Source organism: Hippopotamus amphibius, chromosome 2, assembly GCF_030028045.1.
Source record: "Hippopotamus amphibius kiboko isolate mHipAmp2 chromosome 2, mHipAmp2.hap2, whole genome shotgun sequence".
Lineage (NCBI taxonomy): Eukaryota > Metazoa > Chordata > Mammalia > Artiodactyla > Hippopotamidae > Hippopotamus > Hippopotamus amphibius.
Window position 1 is genome coordinate 86,160,524 of NC_080187.1, and position 24,591 is coordinate 86,185,114.

Here is a 24,591-nt window from a genome sequence, read left to right on the forward strand (position 1 = left end):
AACATATACTCTGAGATATTTTTTAGTGGTTTGATATTTTGGTTTTTCTACCTGTAAGACGGACTTGACATACATTAATTCCTTTGTTAAACTTAAAAAGTACTGAACTCATATAAATAGAATAAAGTATCATAACTAAAAATATTTGGAATAGTTATTTCACTAATTTTTCTCATAATCAATTGTTTCTATAAGAACTATTTCCAGGTTTGACTTATTCTAAAAATATAAATCTGAAAAGATGAAATCAATCACACAATGTAAATATGAGTCAAATTCATTAGACTTTAAATATCTCATTGGTATGGCATATGTAAATTTAAAATTTACATTAAATATTATATTAATTTTCTTAAAAACCCAAGGCTACCTCAACTTGGCAACTGTATTGAATGCTAAAAGTTTTAATTAAATTTTTTGTTATACAATCTAAATTTCCATCATATTTTACATGTTTACAGTGATGTATGGTGTCTTATTTGTAGCACTGCCAGAGTAAGATGTTCCACACTAATAAATTTACCAGATAATTTAAGCTTTTGCTTTAATCATTAATGTTAAATTCTTTCTAGAATGATTGTTCATTCATTTAGAAATGATAATTCATGATTACATTAAGCAACAGTGATACTTTATTATAATATTATAAATATTATCACTATATTAATTATGTTATATTACTGTATCTAATTTATTATCACTGTATCATTATATAGTGATGCCTTTAAGAACTATTATGATATAAATGGCTACTCAGCCCTACTCTGAATGGTCCCAGGCTGCTGTTTTTCTAATTTTGTATTTTTATATTTTCTTTTTTGGTCAATCTTGATCATAATTTCCTGCTTCTCTCAATGTTCCTGCCTAATAACAATATCCTGCACTTTAACATGCATGCTTCTAATTTGCTGCTTTTGAGGTGTTTTCTGCTGAGAAGTTAAACAAATAAACTCATTATAGCTGTATTTAAAATAAAAGACAACAGGCAGTAAATGAAGCCTGACAATATCTTCAATAGAATAAAGTGGATTTTAAGATATCTTTTTGACTTTTTTACGTTTTTAGACTTAAGCTTGTTATTTTAGGTGGCTGAAAAATGCTGTAGTTCTGACTTCTGGATAATTGAGGGATTACAGAATTATAATAAGTAAAACAATGCCAGCTTGATAGATACTTTTGCCAGACTCTAAATCTCACAGCTATTTTGTTTAATCCTCAAAAATCCTTCTGAAGTGGGTAGAAAGGTATTTCTGCTCTAGACCTCTGGAGAAGCTAAGTAATTTCCTCAATCAGGTCCCACAAGAAGTTACTGGGCAAAAAATGAACAAAAGCCTGGACCTCTGACCCTTTTCCATTTCCTATAACACAATATTTACCTGCCGCATGACAAAATCTGGAGTAAAACACACATTTTAAAGATGTCATAATGGTAATAATCTATCCTGGTTAGAGCTTACTTGTTTACGATTAAATACTTTTTAAAATTTTCATAGTGAAATGAGTAAAAGCATGGCCTCTGGAGCCCTATGGATTGAGTTCTAATCTCAGCTCTATCACTCAGTAGCTATGTGACCCTTAGACAATTTTTCACTCAGTTTTCTCAACTGTAAAATAGATATAATAATAGAATTTATCTCATAGGTTTGAAAGAGACTCCCAGACTCCAGAACTATGGGAAAATAAATTTCTATTACTCAAGCCAGCCACTCGGTGGTATTTTGTTATGGCAGCCCTAGCAAAGTAATACAATATCGAAACAGAAATTTGTAGTATCGAGAGTATCATGTACTTAAAACTGCCTAGTCTTCCAGAATATTTCCATATTAAAACATGAAATAAGATAAAAGTAAAGATTTATCCTTTTTGTCCCTATGCAGCCTGGCCAGTGTTCCAGGACTCCAGGTTAGACATGGACAATGTCACTTCAAACTTACATCAAGCATGATCTAAATTGTCTTAGGCATTCTCCTTAGTCTCACCTTTGTGACTCACACATTCCTTCAAAGTGAGAGAGAGTTATACATGGGTAAAAACTTACACCATGGGACACCATGATGCAAGAAGCTTACAGATATCCACATGGGCCTATTATTACCAAAAATTGTTACGGTATTTTAATAGAAAATAAAATCAAATAAGTAAAATAAAAATTAACTTAAAAGTATTAATTAATAACATTTAGAAGTCAGATTAGACTACTGGATTTAACATTTTTTTAATGTTTCAAATTTATTCATTTATTTATTTTTTAAGCTCTTTATTGGAATATAATTGCTTTACACTTTTGTACCAGCTTATGAGGTACACCAAAGTGAATCAGCTGTATTTATACACATATCCCCATATCCCCTCCCTCCCACGACTCCCCCCACCCACCCTCCCTGTCCCAACCCTCGACGGCATCACCCATCATTGAGTTGATCTCCCTTTGTTATACAGCAACTTCCCACTAGCTATCTCTTTTACAGTTTAACATTCTATTTTATCTTGGTGAAAACAAAAGTTATATTAGGCACATGAAGACTTAAATATAAGAAGAATCACAGAACTGTGAATAAAAGTCTCTGTAGTAGATAAGATCAAAGAAGACCTCAATGATTTTATTCTCCATATAAAACCTGAACACTGAAAAGTTCAATTTATACACTTTACGCCATTTCTTTTTATAAAATGTAGTTGTTGAGGCAAGTTCTGGACATAAAAACTCTCTGAAGAAAATGGTATTTAAGAAGCATCTAAATTACTACCAATTGGTATACCTGATTATTAATAATAAAACAAAGTATTTTCAAGCAACAGTACATGAATTTACTTTATCCTAGTTTATCCTACTAGTAATCCTTCATTTGAAGATGTTGTTATTAGAGAGCGAGTGCACATATAATATTTCGGATTGAAAACAACTGAGTCTATCTGACAATTCTATACCCTAGTACCTGCTTAAGAGTAATGGTTATTACATTCCTAATGTATTCTGTGCATTTTCAACCACAATTTTCTTTCTAGTAACTCTCATTATAGCTATGGTCCCATATAACACTATTCTTTTAGCTTCCAGCTAGCAATCCCCATTGAAGAAAATAATTAATATGTGCGGAATAAATGAGCTTCTTTTAAGAAGCATGAAAGTGAACTTTCTAATTAAAACTCAACAATCCCATTTCTTACAAGATAATTCTCTTTAACCTAAGGACAGCCTTACTTTTAAGTTGTTGATCGTTTCACCTAGACTTACACACAATTCTTTATAAACAAAAGGAACACTGCTCTTTATTCTCACTCTCAGGTTTAACTTGTTGAAATCTATTAAACCAACTCACCTTTGCTCTGTGCTTCCTCTCCTTCCCGCTAATTCCCTCCTTCTTCCCCAGCTCCAATAAAAAACCACCAAATTAAAATAGCAGCAAAAGTGTACAGGAAAGCAATTCTATTTGTGTTGATATATTACATGTTCAAAAAGGATTCTGTTCAGTGGCAGGCAGAGAGGAGTTGAATAGTGGAATAGAATGACAATGGCCAGTTTCTATCATCTCCTAAGTTAGGCTTTCATGGTGTCTTGTCATTTTTTCAGAGAATAGTATTATGAGTAACCAGATAAGAATCTATCAGGCTAAAATAGAAAGATGAGGTTGAATGTAGTATTAATAATTTAGGGATTATTTATACCATAATTTACCTTTATTAGTAGAATTAAATTAGAATTGATAGAAACATATCTTTAAGGATTCAGGAAGTTAATACATGTTTTCACCTTTAATAAAATTTATAATCACCTTCAATTTACACTGCAATTGCTTCATTTCCAAATCCATGCTTCTTGAAGGGCCAAGTGATGTAACTTGTATCCGTGGAACTGTTACCTGGGCAACTTCTTCAGCCAAACTTGTGATTTCAGATGAAGACTCCAATTTCTTTAGTAAATCTTCTTTTTCTTTCCGAAGCTCAGACAAATCCAAATTTAGCTTCTTTTTAAAGAAAATAAATTTAAATTTATTATAACAGTAATTACATTTAACCTAACAATTATCAGCATCAAACTGTACAGGTAGGAAAATGGTAAAGAAAAAAGCGACACTAACTATAAAAATAGTTGTTATAAAAACTTTACAAAAATTCTACCTTCCACTAGTTTTTGCTTAAGAGTGTAGGGCTTGTAAAGGTTAAAACAAAATTGACCAGCTGTACTCAATATCTTTTGGTTGATGTGCTATTTCTTTGCCTTCATATAAACGTGGGTGTGCCAGAGATTCACATATTTGGTGACCTTGACTTCAGGACTGAAGTACTTAACTGGTAAAAGCCAAGCTGGAGCAGGACGGGATAACAGATGTTAGTTGTTTACTCCACTGGGTAGGTCTTACCACCCTATATAGCAGCCAAAACGCTCCTCATTTAGCAACATCAATGTTAAGCCCAATTAGCAGAAGAGGCTTATTAGAGATTTAGTTCAAATAAATAGCATACAAATTCACTCCGTTTTATGCACTTGATTGATAGTTGACAAGTCCTCTTTGTAATGCTGAGGTAGATTGCACTAAACTCCTTACATCTGAATTTTTAATAACATAAACATTTTACTAAATGGCATACTGGTAATGCTTTTATGAAACTGTAAAAGAAACCGTCTTAATGTTAGCCCCTCTCATTCACCAATCTGTAGTCAGCAGAATGCCACCAAGCTGTAGTGGCATAACAACTTAGAGATCCTTAAGAGGATAACGGCACTACTATTTTATTATTCCAAAGGAGCTTATAATATGGTAGTTTAACATAAGGAACAATTAGACAAAATGGTACTGAAGTCTCTCAGAGGAGGAAAAAATCTTTCTTTGTTAAGAATTCTAATTAAAACAGCAAAAGATGTGGCTAACACGTATAGTCGTATATATGGGACGTAAGTTGCTTAAGCATTAACACATGTTGAAACACAGTTTCTAAAAAGTATACCAATAAATCTATAATTACATATGTATTTGTGTATGCATGTGTATACTGTTAAATATGAATATTTTAGATCATGAATTCAAAACTAGGGCTTGATATATTTGAGGTTAAACTATGTTTTGATGAAATAAAAAGTACGTTTTTTGGTGAAAAAAATTATTTCTTTGGCTATATTTTAACCTATGATCTAAAAGCGTGGTTTTTTTAGAGTTTCAGGAAATATTCATTCCTGGATTGTCCCAAAGGTAACAAATAATTCACATCTAAAAGCAAACTCAAATTTTCCTAAATCTGAAAATCTTCCTGGTTATCATTCAACGTTGAATACATCTCCTTCCCTGTTTGTTAACTGTGTCCAATCAATTGTCAGGTTCTATAAATTATGTAATGTTTCTCATATTCATTCCCTTCTGCCACTTTCTTAATGAAGACTCATTATTCCACTAAGACCATTGCAATAGCCCTTCCCCCACTGGCAACCTTTCTTTACATTCAAACCATTTTTAACACAACTTCTCAAAACAACGCTGACCTGTTATTCTCTCGTTCAAAACTCTTCAGGGGTTCCTCAGCCCAACAGAATAAAGCTCAGATGTTTGTGGTTATAATAAAGCTCTGTAAGATTTAGCTTCAATTTGTGTTTCAGTCAGACATCACCTGCAGTCAAACTTGACTGCCCTTTCCCAGACGTTTCAGCCATTTCTACACTGATGACTCTACACATGGTGTTTCCTTCTGCTGAAATCTCTCTCATGCATAAAGAGTAGCTTAGTATTTCCTCCTTTATGAAGCCTTCTCTGCAGTTTTCTTCTTTTTTCAACCAAGCAGCTTCTCCATTCTCTTTGTTCCCATACCACTGTGCCTGTTCCTCAACCACAAACCCTAGTAAAGCCTTGAGAGAGGACTGTGCCTTTGTTTACCTATGTATCCACCCCTCCACACACACAACCATGGTATCTAAAAGCAATGCCTTCTGTATACTAAGAACCAGAAGAAAGGTTTCAAAAATTCAAGTCTACCTGTTTGTAGCACAAATGGTACAATAAAGACATATACTGGTTTCAGCTTCCATTTCTAATATTTCTATTATTTTATTACTATATAAATTAAAATATGCTTTTACTAGCAATGTAATATTATTAAGCTTTTACTTAAATAATATGCAACCGAACATTTATCAATCCTAAAGTTAATGCTCTGCATTTAAATTAGATTTTTTGAGATTTTCATTTGGTAAGATACAACTCATGGCTACAATTCTAGGTGGAATCTCAGGCAACACAGAAGACTAAATTTTGATGAGGCTCTTTACTTCCTGGTGGCTTCTCTCATTTGTTAAACTTGTATGCCATTAGATCTATTCTTTCCGCAGTGGCAAATCGTGACATTATAAATATATCCTTCACTGAGCAAAGACCAAGAAAATAAATATATTTCTCTAACAGATATGTATGTGTAGATTTTAACTTCAATTTAATGGTATAAAAATTTTGTAAACAAAGAAACACTGAAATTATGGAGAGAGTAAACCAAATGACTTTATTTATTAAAATATAAATCATGCTTTGATTAAACTATTTTAAACCTACAATCTTTAAAACATATTTCTAATGTTAATTATATATGCCTAGAAATGCTACAGAGCACCTGTCGAAATAGAGGAAATAGACAAATCATATACTCCATCAGTTTGGAATTCTTTGATTATCCCTTAGAATTTTGGACAAGTAATTATGGCTCTATTACTAACTTCCCTCAGTTTAAGCATTCTATTTCTTATTTGAGAAAATTTACAGATGAGACAGGAAGCATAAATAATAACTTTCTTTTGTTTATACCTGGCTTGGAATGTGAGAGTTTTGCAGTGACCTTGTTAGAAAGTGATTGTGCTGTAAAATCTACCAATAAATTTAAATTACTCTTTAAAAAAAAAATCATTTATTTATTTATTTACTTATTTATTTATTGGCTGTGTTGGGTGTCCGTTGCTGCACGTGGGCTTTCTCTAGTTGTGGAGAGCGGGGGCTACTCTTCATTGCGGTACATGGGCTTCTCAGTGCAGTGGCTTCTCTTATTGTGCAGCACGGGCCCTAGGCGTGCGGGCTTCAGTAGTTGCAGCACGTGGGCTCAGTAGTTGTGGCTTGTAGGCTCTATCGCGCAGTATCAGTAGTTGTGGCCCACGGGCTTAGCTGCTCCTTGGCAGGTGGGATCTTCCCGGACCAGGGGTAGAACACGTGTCCCCTGCATTGGCAGGCGGACTCCCAACCACTGCACCACCAGGGAAGTCCCAAATTTAAATTACTCTTATAAAATTATTTTTCTTCATCGTAAGCATGATTCCATATTATCACCTTTCGATCTCCAACCAAAGATTTAAAAATATTTTAGTCATATTATATTAAAATCACAGATAATATTAAAACACATAGAAGAGTCACAGTTTCTGGATTCTAATTTGGGGTCCACTGCTTATTAGCTGAGTAACACTGAGCAAGCACTTGACTTTGTTTCCCTATTTAAAAACACAGATGGAGGCGAGGAAAAGATGGCGGCGAAGTAGAGAGACGTGGAGTGCATCCCTCCCCACAGACGCATTGGGAATGCATGGAAGGACGCAGTAATTCTCACAGAGAACCAGCTGAACACCAGCAGACGGCCTCGGACACCAGATGGGACTGCGGGGAGCCCGACATAGCCGGTAGGGAGGCATCTACGAGGGCTCAAAGAGGGTGAAGCGGCGGAGCTGTGGCAGACGGGAGGGAGTGAGAAACATTCGGAGGGTCCGCAGCGCAGCTCAGCGTTCCCGGACCAAGACATCGATCCGCGGCTGAACGGAGGGTCCAGGAGCGGGAGCGTGGGAACCGGAGAGCTGGTTCAGGACGAGAAACATTGTTGCCGGTAGGGTGACGGACCGAGAGGACAGGAGGGAGGAGGCCCGCGGAGAGGAGTGCCCGTTCCTGAGAGCTGCCCGGCCATGATGGCGGCTGGAGGCTGCAGGCTCACTGGCGGCTGGGAGGAGCCACGCGCATAGCCTCTCTCTCTCTTTCTGCGCCTCTGCAACAGGCAGTGGAGAGACGCCCTGCGGGCCACCTAAGGTGCTCAGGGATAACAAGTACCCTCAGGCACTCGGGTGGGGCTAGATTAAAACCCCTTGCAACGCCAGCAGCAGGGAGGCTGCCGAGAGAGAAAAAAAAAAAAAAGAAAAGAAAAAAACCCCCGAGAGAGGCCCAACTCTAAGACTTTCTGTTTACGCCTGAGCCACCGGCGCCCTCTGCAACAGGCACCTCCAAGCCTGACTGAGACATCAGTGCGCCACTACTCACTCCCTCCCAGGAGAAGGAGCCACTGTTGTACCCTCTCCCTCCCCACACACCGACGCTTACAGACGAACAATAAAGGAAGCTCTGCTGGTCACAGAATAACGCAAAAAAACCCAAGGACAAGCAACCCCAAAAGTTTGGACAACCATGAGGAAACAAAGAAACACCATGCAGGCAAAGGAGCAGGAAAAAAACCCACAAGACCAAATAAATGAGGAGGAAATAGGAAAAATGCCTGAAAAGGAATTTAGAGTAATGATAGTAAAAATGATACAAAATCTCGATAACAAAATAGAGAAAGTACAAGAAACAGTTCATAAGAACTCAGAAAAACAAACAGCAATGGATAACAAAATAACTGAAATTAAAAATACTCTAGATGCTCTAACCAGCAGAATGACTGAGGCAGAAGAACGAATAAGTGAGTTGGAAGATAGAATGGGGGAAATAACTGCCACAGAGCAGGAAAAAGAAAAAAGAATAAAAAGATTAGAAGACAGTCTCAGAGACCTCAGTGATAACATTAAGCGTACCAACATTCGAATTATAGGCATCCCAGAAGAAGAAGAAAACAAGAAAGGGTCTGAGAAAATATTTGAAGAGGTTCTAGTGGAAAACTTCCCCAACATGGGAAAGGAAATAATGAACCAAGTCCAAGAAGCACAGAGAGTCCCATACAGAATAAACCCAAGGAGAAATACACCGAGACACATATTAATCAAACTAACGACAACTAAGCACAAAGAAAAAATATTAAAAGCAGCAAGAGAAAAGCAACAAACAACATATAAGGGAAAACCCATCAGGATAACAGCTGACCTTTCCACAGAAACTCTGCAGGCCAGAAGGGAATGGCAGGATATCCTGAAAGTCCTGAAAGAGAGAAACCTACAGCCAAGAATACTCTACCCAGCAAGAATCTCATTCAGATTTGAGGGAGAAATCAAAAGCTTTCCAGACAAGCAAAAGTTAAGAGAATTCAGCACCATCAAACCAGCCTTACAACAAGTGCTAAAGGAACTTCTCTAAGTAGGAAACACAAGAAAAGGAAAACACCTACAAATACAAACTCAAAACAATTAAGAAAATGGTAATTGGAACACACATGTCAATAATCACCTTAAATGTAAATGGATTAAATGCTCCAACCAAAAGACACAGACTGGCTGAATGGATACAAAAACAAGACCCTTCTATATGCTGCCTACAAGAAACCCACTTCAGACCAAGGGATACATATAGACTGAAAGTCAAGGGATGGAAAAAGTTATTCCATGCAAATGGAAGTCAAAAGAAAGCTGGAGTAGCAATACTCATATCAGACAAATTAGACTTGAAAGTAAAGACTATTACAAGAGACAAGGAAGGACACTACATAATGATCAAGGGATCCATCCAAGAAGAACATATCACAATGGTAAATATCTATGCCCCCAATATAGGAGCACCTCAATACATAAGGCAAATGCTAACAGCTATAAAAGGGGACATCGACAGGAACACAATAATAGTGGGAGACTTGAACACCCCACTTACATCAATGGACAGATCATCCAAACAGAAAATAAATAAAGACACACAAGCTTTAAATGACACATTAGACCATCTCGACTTAATTGATATTTATAGGACATTCCATCCAAAAACGACAGAATACACGTTCTTCTCAAGTGCACACGGAACATTTTCCAGGATAGATCACATCTTGGGTCACAAATCAAACCTCAGCAAATTCAAGAAAATTGAAATCATATCAAGCATCTTCTCAGACCACAACGCCATGAGACTAGATATCAATTACAGGAAAAAAACTGCAAAAAATACAAACACATGGAGGCTAAACAATTCACTCTTAAACAACCAAGGAATCACTAAAGAAATCAAAGAGGAAATCAAAAAATATCTAGAAACAAATGACAACGAAAACACAACAACCCAAAACCTATGGGATGCAGCAAAAGCAGTTCTAAGGGGGAAGTTTATAGCAATACAGTCCTACCTTAAGAAACAAGAAAATGATCGAATAAACAACCTAACCTTACACCTGAAACAACTAGAGAAAGAAGAACAAAGAAACCCTAAAGTGAGCAGAAGAAAAGAAATCATAAAGATCAGAGCAGAAATAAATGAAAAAGAAAGGAAAGAAACCATAAGAAAAATAAATAAAACTAAAAGCTGGTTCTTTGAGAAGATTAACAAAATTGATAAACCATTAGCCAGACTCATCAAGAAAAAAAGGGAGAAGATGCAAATCAACAGAATTAGAAATGAAAAAGGAGAAGTCACAACGGACACCTCAGAAATACAAAAGATCATGAGAGACTACTACAAGCAACTATATGCCAATCAATTGGATAACCTGGAAGAAATGGATACATTCTTAGAAAAATACAATCTTCCAAGACTGAACCAGGAAGAAATAGAAACCATGAACAGACCAATCACAAGTACGGAAATTGAGGCAGTGATTAAAAATCTCCCAACACACAAAAGCCCAGGACCAGATGGGTTCACAGGCGAATTCTATCAAACATTTTGAGAAGAGTTAACACCTATCCTTCTCAAACTCTTCCAAAATATTGCAGAAGGCGGAGCACTCCCAAACTCATTCTACGAGGCTACCATCACCCTGATACCAAAACCAGGCAAAGATGTCACAAAAAAAGAAAACTATAGACCAATATCACTGATGAATATAGATGCAAAAATCCTCAACAAAATACTAGCTAACAGACTCCAACAGCACATTAAAAAAATCATACACCATGATCAAGTGGGGTTTATCCCTGGGATGCAAGGATTCTTCAATATACGCAAATCAATCAATGTGATACATCATATCAACAAATTGAAGGATAAAAACCATATGATCATTTCAATAGATGCAGAAAAAGCTTTTGACAAAGTTCAACATCCATTTATGATAAAAGCTCTCCAGAAAATGGGCATAGAAGGAAATTACCTCAACATAATAAAAACCATATATGCAAAACCAAAAGCCAACATTGTTCTCAATGGAGAAAAACTGGAAGAATTCCCCCTAAAAACAGGAACAAGACAAGGGTGTCCACTCTCACCACTATTATTCAACATAGTTTTGGAAGTTTTAGCCACAGCAATCAGAGAAGAAAAAGAAATAAAAGGAATCCAAATTGGAAAAGAAGAAGTAAAATTGTCACTCTTTGCAGATGACATGATATTATATATAGAAAACCCTAAAGACTCTACCAGAAAACTGCTAGCACTAATGGATGAGTTGAGTAAAGTAGCAGGATACAAAATTAATGCACAGAAATCTCTGGCATTCCTATACACTAACAACGGAAGAGCAGAAAGAGAAATTAACGAAACTCTCCCATTCACCATTGCAACCAAAAGAATAAAATACCTAGGAATAAACCTGCCTAAGGAGGCAAAAGATCTGTATGCAGAAAACTTTAAGACATTGATGAAAGAAATCAAAGACGACACAAACAGATGGAGGGACATACCATGTTCCTGGATTGGAAGAATCAACATCGTGAAAATGTCTGTACTACCCAAAGCAATTTACAGATTCAATGCAATCCCGATCAAATTACCAACGGCATTTTTCACAGAACTAGAGCAAGAAATCTTACGATTTGTATGGAAACGCAAAAGACCCCGAATAGCCAAAGCAATCTTGAGAAGGAAAAATGGAGTTGGTGGAATCAGGCTTCCTGACTTCAAACTATACTACAAGGCCATAGTGATCAAGACAGTATGGTACTGGCACAAAAATAGAAAGGAAGATCAATGGAATAGAATAGAGAACTCAGAAGTCAGCCCAAACACATATGGGCAGCTTATCTTTGACAAAGGAGGCAAGAATATACAATGGAAAAAAGACAGCCTCTTCCATAAGTGGTGCTGGGAGAACCGGGCAGCAACATGCAAAAGAATGAAATTAGAACACTTCCTAACACCATACACAAAAGTAAACTCCAAATGGATTAAAGACCTACATGTAAGGCCAGACACTATCAAACTCCTAGAGGAAAACATAGGCAGAACACTATATGACATCCATCAAAGCGCCATCCTTTTTGACCCACCTCCTAGAATCATGGAAATAAAATCAAGAATAAATGAATGGGACCTCATGAAACTTAAAAGCTTTTGCACAGCAAAAGAAACCATAAACAAGACTAAAAGGCAACCCTCAGAGTGGGAAAAAATAATTGCCTATGAAACAACGGACAAAGGATTAACCTCCAAAATATACAAGCAGCTCATGAAGCTTAATACCAAAAAAGCAAATAACCCAATCCACAAATGGGCAGAAGACCTAAATAGACATTTCTCCAAAGAAGACATACAGATGGCCAACAAACACATGAAAAGATGCTCCACATCACTAATCATCAGAGAAATGCAAGTCAAAGCCACAATGAGGTATCACCTCACACCAGTCAGAATGGCCATCATCACAAAGTCTGGAAACAACAAATGTTGGAGAGGGTGTGGAGAAAAAGGAACTCTCCTGCACTGTTGGTGGGACTGTAAATTGGTACAGCCACTATGGAAAACAATTTGGAGGTTCCTTAAAAAACTACAAATAGAACTACCATATGATCCAGTAATCCCACTACTGGGCATATACCCAAAGAAAACCATAATCCCAAAAGAAACTTGTACCATCATGTTTATTGCAGCACTATTTACAATAGCCAGGACATGGAAGCAACCTAAATGCCCATCAACAAATGAATGGATACAGAAGATGTGGCATATATATACAATGGAATATTACTCAGCTATAAAAAGGGATGAGATGGAGCTATATGTAATGAGGTGGATAGAACTACAGTCTGTCATACAGAGTGAAGTAAGTCAGAAAGAGAAGGACAAATATTGTATGCTAACTCACATATACGGAATCTAAAAATGGTACTGTTGGACTCAGGGACCAGAACAAGGATGCAGATACAGAGAATGGACTGGAGAACTCGAGGTATGGGAGGGGGCGGGGGGTGAAGGGGAAACTGAGATGAAGCGAGAGAGTAACACAGACATATATATACTACCAACTGTAAAATAGTCAGTGGGAAGTTATTGTATAACAAAGGGAGTCCAACTCGAGGATGGAAGATGCCTTTGAGGACTGGGGCGGGGAGGGTGGGGGGGGCTTGGGGGGGGGAGTCAAGGAAGGGAGGGAAGATGGGGATATGTGTATAAAAACGGATGATTGAACCTGGTGTACCCCCCCAAAAAATAAATAAATAAATAAATTAAAAAAATAAAAAAAATAAAAAAAAAATAAAAACACAGATGATGCTTGCTTATCTAGCAAAGGTAATTTTGAGAGCACAACTTTTTTTTTTCAATCTATGATAGCACTTGGTAAAATTTAAATTTACAGTATTATTGTTAGCATTATTATCTTGTAGAAATGCTACCATAAAGAGTCTAAGAAGTGTCCTAAAGGCTGAGGATCTGAATTAATAAAAAGCTTTGCTATATATACATACACACACATGCACACACATTCACATCTATACACATATCAAATTCTATAATTTCTCTCATGACAGAAACTTTACTTTGTCTTAAGTGAGAGTTATTTGTTTGATCTTTAATTTAGGATTCCCTAGTAGGATACAAGCTCACTGAAGGCAGATATGTTGTTCTGCCTCTTTATTTCCCCAGCAGTGCAATTCCTCTATAATCTTTTAAAAGTCTATTTCAATTTAAAAGTTGAAGTCAATGAGAATAATACTGCGATTTGTACTGATCTATGTTTAGTCAATTATCCTAACCAAAGGCTATAAAATAGAATTTAACACTACAAAAGTTTAAAATGAGACACTAGTAATTATTTATTTAAATACAACATTGAAGAAGCATAAGTCTCTAAAAAGGAAAGAACCCTCTAAACAACTGTAAGAAGAAGCATGAAAATATTAGAGAATTCGTTATTCAGTAATGAGCACTGTAGCAGGCAAAATTCTTGGATGACCCCTAATTGTCCAGGCCCTTGTATGTGAGTTGGACCTGTGAATATGATAGGTTATCACTCCCATGATTTCACTATTTACACTATGTTATATGCAAAGGGATTCTGTAGATGTAAATTATGATCCCTAGTCACACGGCTTTGAGTTAATCAAAAGCTAGATTATCCTGGGTGGTCCTGAATAATCAGGTGAGCCCTTTAAAAAAAGCCAGGGGCTCTCCCTGAGGTCAGACAGATTCTCCTGCTGGCCTTGAAGAAGTATGTTGCCATGTTCTGAGAGGACTACAGAGAGGGCTATAAGGTAAGGGCCTAGGACCTCAGGAGCTGGGAAGGGCCCTTGAGCAAGAAAAAGGGGACTTCAGTCCTACAACCACAAGGAACTAAAATTTCCCAACAAACACAGAAGCCTGGAAGAAAAGCCTGAATTCAAAAAAGAAAGGCAGCCTGGCTGCATGTGATACTCTGAGCAAAGGATCCCACTAACCTGTGCCAGACTGCTGACTATGGAAACTATGAAGTAATGGATATATTGCTTCTACGCTGCTAAATTTGTGGCAATTTGTTATACAGCATGGAACCCTAGTATGAATCCCAAATTTTTAAAAAGCAGCCCCTTTCTTTAACTTATTTCTTTTTCCTTTATTGTCACCCTGCCTTCCCTTAAGCAAGTGTCCTGAATCCACAGTATATAGTTTATATAATATCCTTACTCTGGTTTTTCTTTTTCTCATCCATAATTTTGTGTTTTTCAATAGCTCTAAAAAATATGGTTCCAGTTTCTATGCTAGAAATACAAATTGCCTCTTCCAGATCTGCATTTTGTACTTTAATTGCCAAGCAAAAAGCCTCTGGCCAGAAGTTTCCTTCTGCTGCTCTCAACAGTAATCCCATAAACAGGGTAGATAAGGCTTCCTTTATTCTCTTGCATGGGAGTTTATTCATGCCTTTCTTTTATTCTGGGCCCCAACTTGATATTTTCTGCAAGATTTTGCTGGGTAATATCTAGATTCAGGACCAGACTCAATATGTATGATTCTTTCTTTTTTACATACTATTAGTAGGCACTGTATTAGCTCTATGTTTTTGATGATAAACAAAAAAGTTATAATCCTTGCCTTTAGGTAGTTACCAGTCTATAACCTAGAAATATATCACAATACCACAATAAACTACAGTAAGTCCTATGGAGAAACAAACTGGGGAGCTAAGGGAATTGCGGCTGCCTTCAAATCCTGCCAATGCGAGTTACAGCCAGTTTCCTCCAGTGTATTCCGCCTGATTTGTTTTGTCAAATGTTTCCTGCAAGCTAGCTATAACATTAAAGGCCATGGCTAGATATACAACCATGCTGCTTTCTGACTTTTACTCTAGAGAAGGCACCTGCCAGAACACTGCTGAGTAAACTCAGGGCAGTCCTTACAAGATGGAGGGTCTCTTCTCCAGCAGGGAGCCTCAGTAAACATTTTAATCTTCAAGAATGAAGTATCAGAAGAAATAAAACAGGCCCCCTGGAAAATATTCTACAGCCCAAGTGAAAAGAAGAAAAGGGTTTAGAAAAAAATTCAAATAGGAAAGAATCATTTCCCTAATCACCCCCCAAAACAATATATTTTTAGATACTGTCTGATCTTGCCTGTCTCCAAAGAATAAAATACTCAACATTTGCCTATTCAATGGACATGATACTAACTGTGTAAAGAAAATGCTTTTGAGTATTCAACTAATTTAGAAGCAATAAAGTAAAGGAATAGGATGTGGTATAGCTCTTCACTTCTAATAAAAGGCTGATTCTGACCTAACATTTTTTTTTTTCTGGACAGTAATGAGCATATAGCATTGAAAAACACTGTTTTCAGTTCTCCTCATATATTTTTCACCACTGGATTAGAGACTTAAAATAATGAAGCATTTAAAAAATGTGAAAATGTCTTTAGTTGGGATAGTGGGATCTGAAAAGTAGGCACATGGAAATAATATAAAACACAGCTTAACATGAGGGTGAATATTACAGTCACAGGAGCAGGATTTCTGGGAAGCCCAACGGAGGAAATAGCTGGTGGCAGAAGGATTCTTTACAGTCCATGGTGGGGTGAATGTGAGATGTCAAATGTTAGAAAAGGTGAATAAGTAACCAGGGTAAGTGAGGGTTAGTTCCCATCTATAACAATAGTGGAGTCTCTTATTTTTCTTTCTCCTTTTGAAACCCAAAGGCCTTGACAGTCCAAGTAGGAAAAAGCAATCATTAAATGGGAATGGTCTGTTTCCAATTACTTCACCAAAATCTTTAATCTTGAATTCTGCATAGGACTGAGAATATTGAATGAACATTTCATATTGAATACATAAGTTTATTTATATCTCACAGTCAGATTTTTTTGGTTCACACTTAAGTAGAGGCAGCAATTTTAAAATCCTATATTATGATCTTAAAAAGTTATAACAGCATTTCATTACCAGAACTAAAGCAAAAGAGCCTGAAGAGAAAATTCTAGTTGAGCAATGTAAATTCTATAGGCAAGACCCTCCCAGAAAGTCACCATGATCTTAATGATATTTCTCTCTCCTGTGGATAGTATTAATATTCTTTCATTGAGGATATTTTTTTTTTGCAAGGAATAAAACTGAAAGAAATAAAATTGTGCATGTTGCCTATGTATAAGAGTAAAAGCACAATCACTTAATTAAAACATTATATGAGTTACAAAGAAAATTACATGAGTTTCTAGGTCGCTAGCAAAATATTTTCCATACAAGTACTTATCTAGAAAGATAAACAGTTTAGATTAATAACTCTTTCAAGTTAGTAACATGTGTTTTAAGCTTAAAACATGAATTTTCCTTTGTTATGATACTTGAGATCTTCAAGAAAAAGAATTAAAAACCACCAACCAAAAAAAAAAAAAAGAACAAAGACCTTAGGCAGAGGTGGAATTATTTACGCAACAAAATTTTCTTATGAAAAATACACTTAGTTACAACATCACTCATTTATAAATTATTTTCTGACAAATGCAGTTATTAAAAGCCTATAGCATGTTTCACAAAATGTCAAGCAAATGAAGGTAATATAGAGGACTTTTTACCAATGCTTTTGCTAGTAGTTAGACTTCAGTAGCCTTTAGAGACCATTAAGTACCCTTTGGCTAATTGGCCAATGGTAGATTAATTCTCTCTTTATTCTAGCAGCACTATTTTAACACCCTTTACACTCTGTCAGTGTAGCATCTGAATGACAAAATAATATTGTGCATGAATAATAAGCAGAAAAGTTAAATTAACATTTCATGTTTTACATGCCATACCTATGTGTCAAAAGAACTTTCTTTTTAAGTCACTGACATTCAACTTTTTTAAACAATCTTATGTTGATATCTTATTGAGGTGAATCTTCCTAATTACTGCTAATTGCCTATCAAGAAAAAAACTCTTTTCATGAAGTGCAGTTGTCTAGTACAGATGAACCCAGCTCTAGTGTGCACATTAAAGACAAAGCATGACACTTCAGGTGCTACTTTGTTATAAGGTCATACTAAATATGGTTTGCAATTAACAAAGCAGTTTTTTATGGTACTGAAAATGCCAATCTGTCTTGATGTGCTCAAATTAGATTCTATCAAAGAAATATGGATATCTGCATATGGATAAGAGATATGTTACACTCAGTAACATTTACAAGGAGTAAAATTAATTCAATGCACTTATGCTTTGTAATGTAAGTTTTAGGTAAAGCCCAATAATTATTTTGTAAATATGTCTGAATATTATTTCTCAAAATGAAAATCAACACTATTACTTCAAATGTCAAATTGTTTAAAACAGCTTACTGATACTTTTAATTTTTAAAGCAGCCCCCAATACTAAAAGCATTTAACATGTATCTTTTAATTTGTATATATAGCTTTACATTTTAGGCACTGACAGTAACTATTAATCTATGTGATACTAGCAATAGAGAGTGTTTCAAAATAATCTGAATAACAAAACTGATGAATTTTAGCTGGACTGAAGTTAAACCACATCACTTAAACTTCTATTTCCTCAACTATAGAAAAAGAATCAGCAAAAACGTATTAAATGTGAAACTTGGAAAATTAATACAACTGACTTTCAAGTATTCATGGAAAAACAATGTTTGGTTTATTCATAGCAAGAATTGCTCAACTGTAGGTTTGTTATTATTTCAAATCCTCTACTGCAGTTACTAAAAGTCCCCTTAAAGCTTACATACCACATGCTAAATACAGAGACAGATATTTGGAACCAAAAGTATATATTCAGAATAATTCATCATTCTTATTATGATAAGAATTTCTCAGTGTTCACATGGTAATACTGTAAGTTCAGTTTCAGCCCTCCAGATATTGGATCTACTACACATGCCATGCTTACCAATGACCATCAAGTTGCAACGCATTTTCATTCTGATTCTCTTCCCCAATAGGAATGAGAGAAGATGGCAAAGCCATTTGATGTCCCGAAGGAGAAACTGAGCAATGTCTTTCTAAATCTCTCTTTTTCACTCTCCTTCTCCTGCTTTTTATTTCTTAAACTCAGCTAATTCAACACAGAAATATCTATTTTCCTCACAGGCACTATATACACATATCCTCTTTACTCTATTTTTCCTCTACTACTTTTTATCAATACTTTTTGCAGTTACTTAAGTTGTATGGGAGCTAGAGGAAAATAATCCACCTCAACTGAACCACTCAAACAATGAAGAAAAAAGAAAAAAAGAAATTAAACATGCCAAATCACCAAAAATAACAGTTGGTGTTTCAGGGTGATATTAATACTGTATTTGTATCTATATAAAGAACAGTCATAAAATTTCAAGTGAAGTTTAGATAGCGACTGAGTTATCAGGAACAGAGACTATCAAACTCTAAAATATCTGCAGAAGTCTCATGAAGTCTGCCTTATTCTCCCAAATTAAATTTGGTTTTCCTAAGCAATAGATTTCAATATTTTTATTTAATTGTTTTTCCATCCTTAGTGGGGTGATATTTTATTGCACAAAAAGGCCTTGATGGACTGGCCTGAGGAAACTAATGCCCACATATATAGTATTGTTACTACATGGAAGTCAGAGTCTAGACAATTAAAAATTGCTCATAATAATTCTTACGTAGACTTCAGAAGAAAGGCATCAATATTCCTTCAAATAATTTTTGACTTCTAAAAATTTATAATAGACCATGATATATTTCTGGAATTTGTATTTTCACAAGGTAAAGTATTTTCAGTAAGCTTCTAAAGTGCATATAAATGAACATTAAGTTTATTTAAATTATACTGGAATCAATTCATATGAACAGTGCATTATCACACTAATCTAAATGAAATATTACCAACGTTCTGGGTAATAAACCCAAAGGCTAAAGATCATCATCTGTAGCTCTGACTTTACATATTCAAATGAGTAAAATGATATACATTTCTTAAATATATACTAAATACGAATAGTATCTTACTACTTAGAAACTGAAATCTTTTACTGATAGGGTCAAATAGTTAACCACATGTCTTTCCTGAGTTGTATTACATCTAAGCTGTGCAAACAAGTTACATGGATGAAAGCCAATTGGGGTATTTAAAAAACCCTACAACTCATTACAAATTTAACAGCAGCAGTATTAAGTATTCATATGATTTTGATTACATTTTTAAGTATACCTTACTAAAATTCTCAAGGGAAACAAGTTAATAATGCTTTTCTCCATTTCCTGTGCAAGTTTCATAATATTTAAGAGAATTTATAAAGGACATTTCTTTAAAAGAACAGTTTTTGCAGTCATTGGATCTGATAAAAGATTACTGATATCACTTAAAATGTGATTTTTTTCATTAAAAACTAATATGTGAAAATATATATTAAAAAGATAAAAAAGATACCTTTCATGACATAGAGTAGAAATTTCCTTTAAAGGAGAAAAAAGAGATTTATAAATCCTGGACTTAGAAAACTTATACAAGATATTTCTTATTGGCTTCACTTGAAAAACTTTTTTTAACACAAAAACTTCACACAGGAACTTCTTTCACCATTCCTCATTTCACTTTTATATTTAGAATTATCTTCTGTTTATCATATTCTTTCAAGCAGTAAAGCTTGACCTAACAGAGTAGTCACTCAATAAATTATGACTCTTAGTCGTGCTAAGTGAAATATTATGATTTATATAAATCTTTAGGAAGAGGGTAGTCTGGGGTTCTTTTCGTTTTTACTAATCAAGCTGCTTTCTCTGCTTTTCTCCTGTATCAGTGGTTCTCAAAGAGTACATACTACCTATATATTTTGGAAATTAGTGAGGGCACTTTTGAGTGCCACAATGATTAGCACTGAAATGGCTGAGAGCCAGGAACACTAGATGTACTGCAATGTGTATATCAGTCCTGCCTAACAGAAACTGCCTTGTATCCTGCATGACTTTCAAATTTCCTGCCAATTATTCATGCAGATGGAAAATATGCCTATAATGAAATGAATCTAAATCCTAACTAAAAATTACAATTAAACAAAAGCATTTTTTCCTGTGGTTCCAGAAATTTATAAATTGTGTGAATCAAGGGAAGACTGAAAGATGAGAAAGAAAAACCCCTTTCTTCTCTGGGGTCTAAGCTCTAAGGATGTTACCTCCTGGCTGGTACCCATGGCCAGGGTAACATGGAGAAAGCTGGTCTGAGAGGGAGATGTGAAATAAAGAGAAACCTTTAAAGACACTAGTGTCTGGTTCTTGTTAACGCTATTCTTCTCAAGTCTACTGTCTTCATTTGATCCTTTGATTTTTTTCCCCCTATATTAGTTTGAGTTCAGTTTCTGTTACTTGCTACCAAGAGTCCTGCTAATAAAGCCGTCTAAAAAAAGTCCAACAACCTCTTCTCAGTTGTCCTATTTTCTATTCCTCTATGGCATCTGACACTATTGACCAACTCTTCTCTTTTTCTTATTGAAAATGTTCCCTCCCTTGTTTCTGTTTTACAACACTCTCCCACCTTCTCTTTCTCTGACTCCTCTTCTGCTCATACTCCCACACACCTAATATCTTGCTGCAAAGATTCGTCCCACTCCCAGCATCCTTCTCTGGGATAATGGCATCAATGGGTTTCTTTCTTTATTTGTTATGAAATATTTCAAATATGTAATACATAAATAACAATACATATATAACAAATGCCCCTTTATCAATCACTCAACAAAAACAATATATTTCCAATAGAATTGAAGGCCATCATCCTCTTTCCTCTGATTCACCAGAAATAATCACTATTCTGAACATCTTTAGTGTTTATCATTCCCTGATATTTCTTTATATTTTTAATATATATATGTGTGTATTTCCAAAAGACATATAGCGGTTTTAAGATACTCCTTTTACACATTTTAACATCTCTGATTTTGGATTCCATCTTCCATTACTGGATACCATATAATTCCTGCTATAACTTAAATAATATTTCTTTTTAAAAATACTATATTTACTGAAGGCTGGGAAATAGAAATCTCATCATCTTAGCATATATTGAGTGTATATGTAGCAATCTTGGTGAAATCTGTTATTAATTTGTCTTGAGATTCTGTGCAAACAAGCATAGTTTTTGGAACTAATGATGGCTTTGTTTCTTCATTTCTAATAGTTTTAGCTTCCATTTCTTTTTCTTATCTTAGTGTGTTGCCTGTGCCCTCCAACACAATGTCTAAGACAAGCAGTCATGTAAGCATAAATGTCTTCTTCCTGGTTTTGAAAAGAATGCTTCTAACTCTCACCATTAAGTATGATGATTGTTTCAGGGTTTTGGTAGATACTCAATAGAGTAAGAAAGTTCTCAGCTATTCCTAATTTACTAGGAGAATTTTATCATGAATAGGTATTTAATGGTATCAAAAGATTGTCTTCATTTTTTATCATTGTGGTAAAAATCAGATAACATAAGATCTACCCTAACAAATTTATGAGTATAGTACAGTTGGATCTTGCTTTTTAAAATCCATTTAGCCACCCTTTGCCTTTTGATAGGGGAGTAATGTTAATTCAATTACATTAAAATCATTATTGATAAGAAAGGACTTACTATTGCCATTTTGTTGTTTTCTATCTTATAGATCTTTTGTTCTTATTTTCCTCTCTTCCTATCTTCTTTTGTATTTTGTTATTTTTTTGTAGTGACTGCTTTGATTCTGTCTTATTTCCTTTTGTGTATCTTCCATACATATATTCTTTGTGTTTACCATGGGGCTTACATAAAACATCATATAGTTATAACAAACTATTTTAAGCTGATAACAACTTGATTTCAATTAAATACAACATTCTACACTTTTACTTCTCCTTCCCATTTTATGTTATTGATGTTACAAACTGCATTTTTATAGTCTACCCATTAACATATTTTGATAGTTACAGTTTTTTTATATACATTTGTCCTTTAACCTCTATGCCAGCACTAAAAGTGATTACATGCTATCATTATAGTATCACAATATTCTGTATTCATCTATATAGTCTATTTATTTTCCTTTCTCAAGTGAGCTTCATAATTTCATATGTTTTCATGTTACTATTTAGTATCTTTTTGTTTCAACTTGAAGGGCTCCTTTGAGCATTTCTTGTAAGGCAGATCTAGTGGTGATGAACTCCCTCAACTTTTGTTTATCTGGGAAAGTCTTTATTTTTCCTTCATTTTTGAAGGGCTGTTTTACTGGATATAATATTCTGGGTTGGCAGTTTTTTCTTTCGGCCATTATTTCTTTAGATAAGCTTTCTGCCTCTTTATCTCTCTCTTCTCCTTCTGGGACTCCCACAGTATTAGTCCACTTGATATATTCCATAAGTCCCTTAGGCTTTCTTTACTCTTTTTCATTCTTTTTCCTTTTTACTCCCCTGCCTGGATAATTTCAAATGACCTGTATTTTATTCCACTGATTCTATGTTCTGCTTGATCAAGTCTGATGTTGAACCTTCTAGTGAATTTTCAGTTCAATTACTGAATTCTTCAGCTCCAAAATTTCTTTTTTACATTTTCTCTTGTTGAAATTCTCATTTTGTTCATGAATAATTTTTGAGGTCATTGAACATCTTTATGATGGTTATTTTAAATTCTTTTTCAGAGAATTAATATACCTCTGTTTCTTTAGGGTCAATTTCTAGAGATTTATTTTGTTCCTCTGGGCCATTTTACTGGCTCCTTGTGTTCCTTGTAACTTTGTGTTGCTATCTATGAACCTGAATAACTATCCACCTCTTCTGGTCATTACGGATTGGCTTTGGGCTTTGCATAAGGAAAGACCTTCATCAATCAGCCCCGCTAGAGATTTGGCAAACACTCAAATCTTTTCTGTGGATATGACTTCTCCCAAACTTGTGTGTGTAGATTTCTAATTAGAGGGATTTCCTTTCCCTTTTTTTTTTCAGGAGCTGATAAACTCCTTCTCCCTCTGCTATCTTCTGTACTGAGGTCCTCAGAAATAGTAGCACACCACCTAGCTCTTTTTTGTTCTCAGCAGCACCCAGACATATGCCTAGACTATGCCCAGTTCCATCAGTGCCCCAAACTGGGCTAAATAGATACTTGTACCTCAGGCAGCCCCTGAAAAGCCAGAACCCTGGACACACACTCCATTCTTCTTCTCTCTGAGGGAGAAGCCACCAAGGTATATCACCTTCTGTCTGCTGTACCATGGGTCCTCTGGAACAACAAAATGCCATCTAGCTTTTTTTGGTTCTCAGTGGCCCCCAGGTACCTAGAGTATGGCAGGTCGCATCAGTGCTCTGAGACAGGTGAGAAAGAAGCCAGTCCCTAAGGCAGGCTTAAGGTCCAGTATACTTTTTCCCTTCCAGGGGAGAAGCTGGGAACTGGGAGTTTCCCTCGGATCACAAGGTGGTGTGCCAAAGGGTAGGACTCTGCCAAGAGAGCACCACAGTTTTCCCAAGCAACTTCAGCATAGCTGGTTGTGTACTTCTCAGGGATGCAGGTGCCTCTTGACTGGTTTCTGGATTTCTCATAAAAGGAATTGGTCTGAGTATTGTTGAAATGATGTCTCTGACTGGTCATCAGATTCTGTGTGTTACGCCAATGCAAATCTCTTGCTTTTTTTCTAACTTTTTCTGCTTCTATTAGCATTGTCTAAATACTTGTCTTTTGGCTCGATATTTAAACAATCTCTTATTGAGCTGCTTGCATGGAATCTCTGTTCTCTCAAACTTTAGTCTCAGTTCTCACTGTATGTCAGAACCACCCAATAGCTTTCAAAAACTAGCGAGGTGCAGGGACCATCCCAGTTATTTGAATTTAATTGGTCCAGCATAAGACCTCGGCATTGGAATTTTTAAAACTCCCTAGCATGCAGCT

General features: G+C 35.5%; 1 protein-coding gene across 3 annotated transcripts in view; it reads right to left on the bottom strand.

Moving 5' to 3' along the window:
* CNTLN (centlein) overlaps positions 1-24,591 on the bottom strand; it is a 324,043-nt gene that overhangs the window by 50,765 nt on the left and 248,687 nt on the right. For all 3 annotated transcript variants that reach the window (XM_057720972.1, XM_057720971.1, XM_057720970.1), the window contains one exon: positions 3,774-3,965. In XM_057720972.1, coding sequence (XP_057576955.1) covers positions 3,774-3,965 — 192 coding nt within the window. The remainder of the gene's footprint in view (positions 1-3,773; positions 3,966-24,591) is intronic.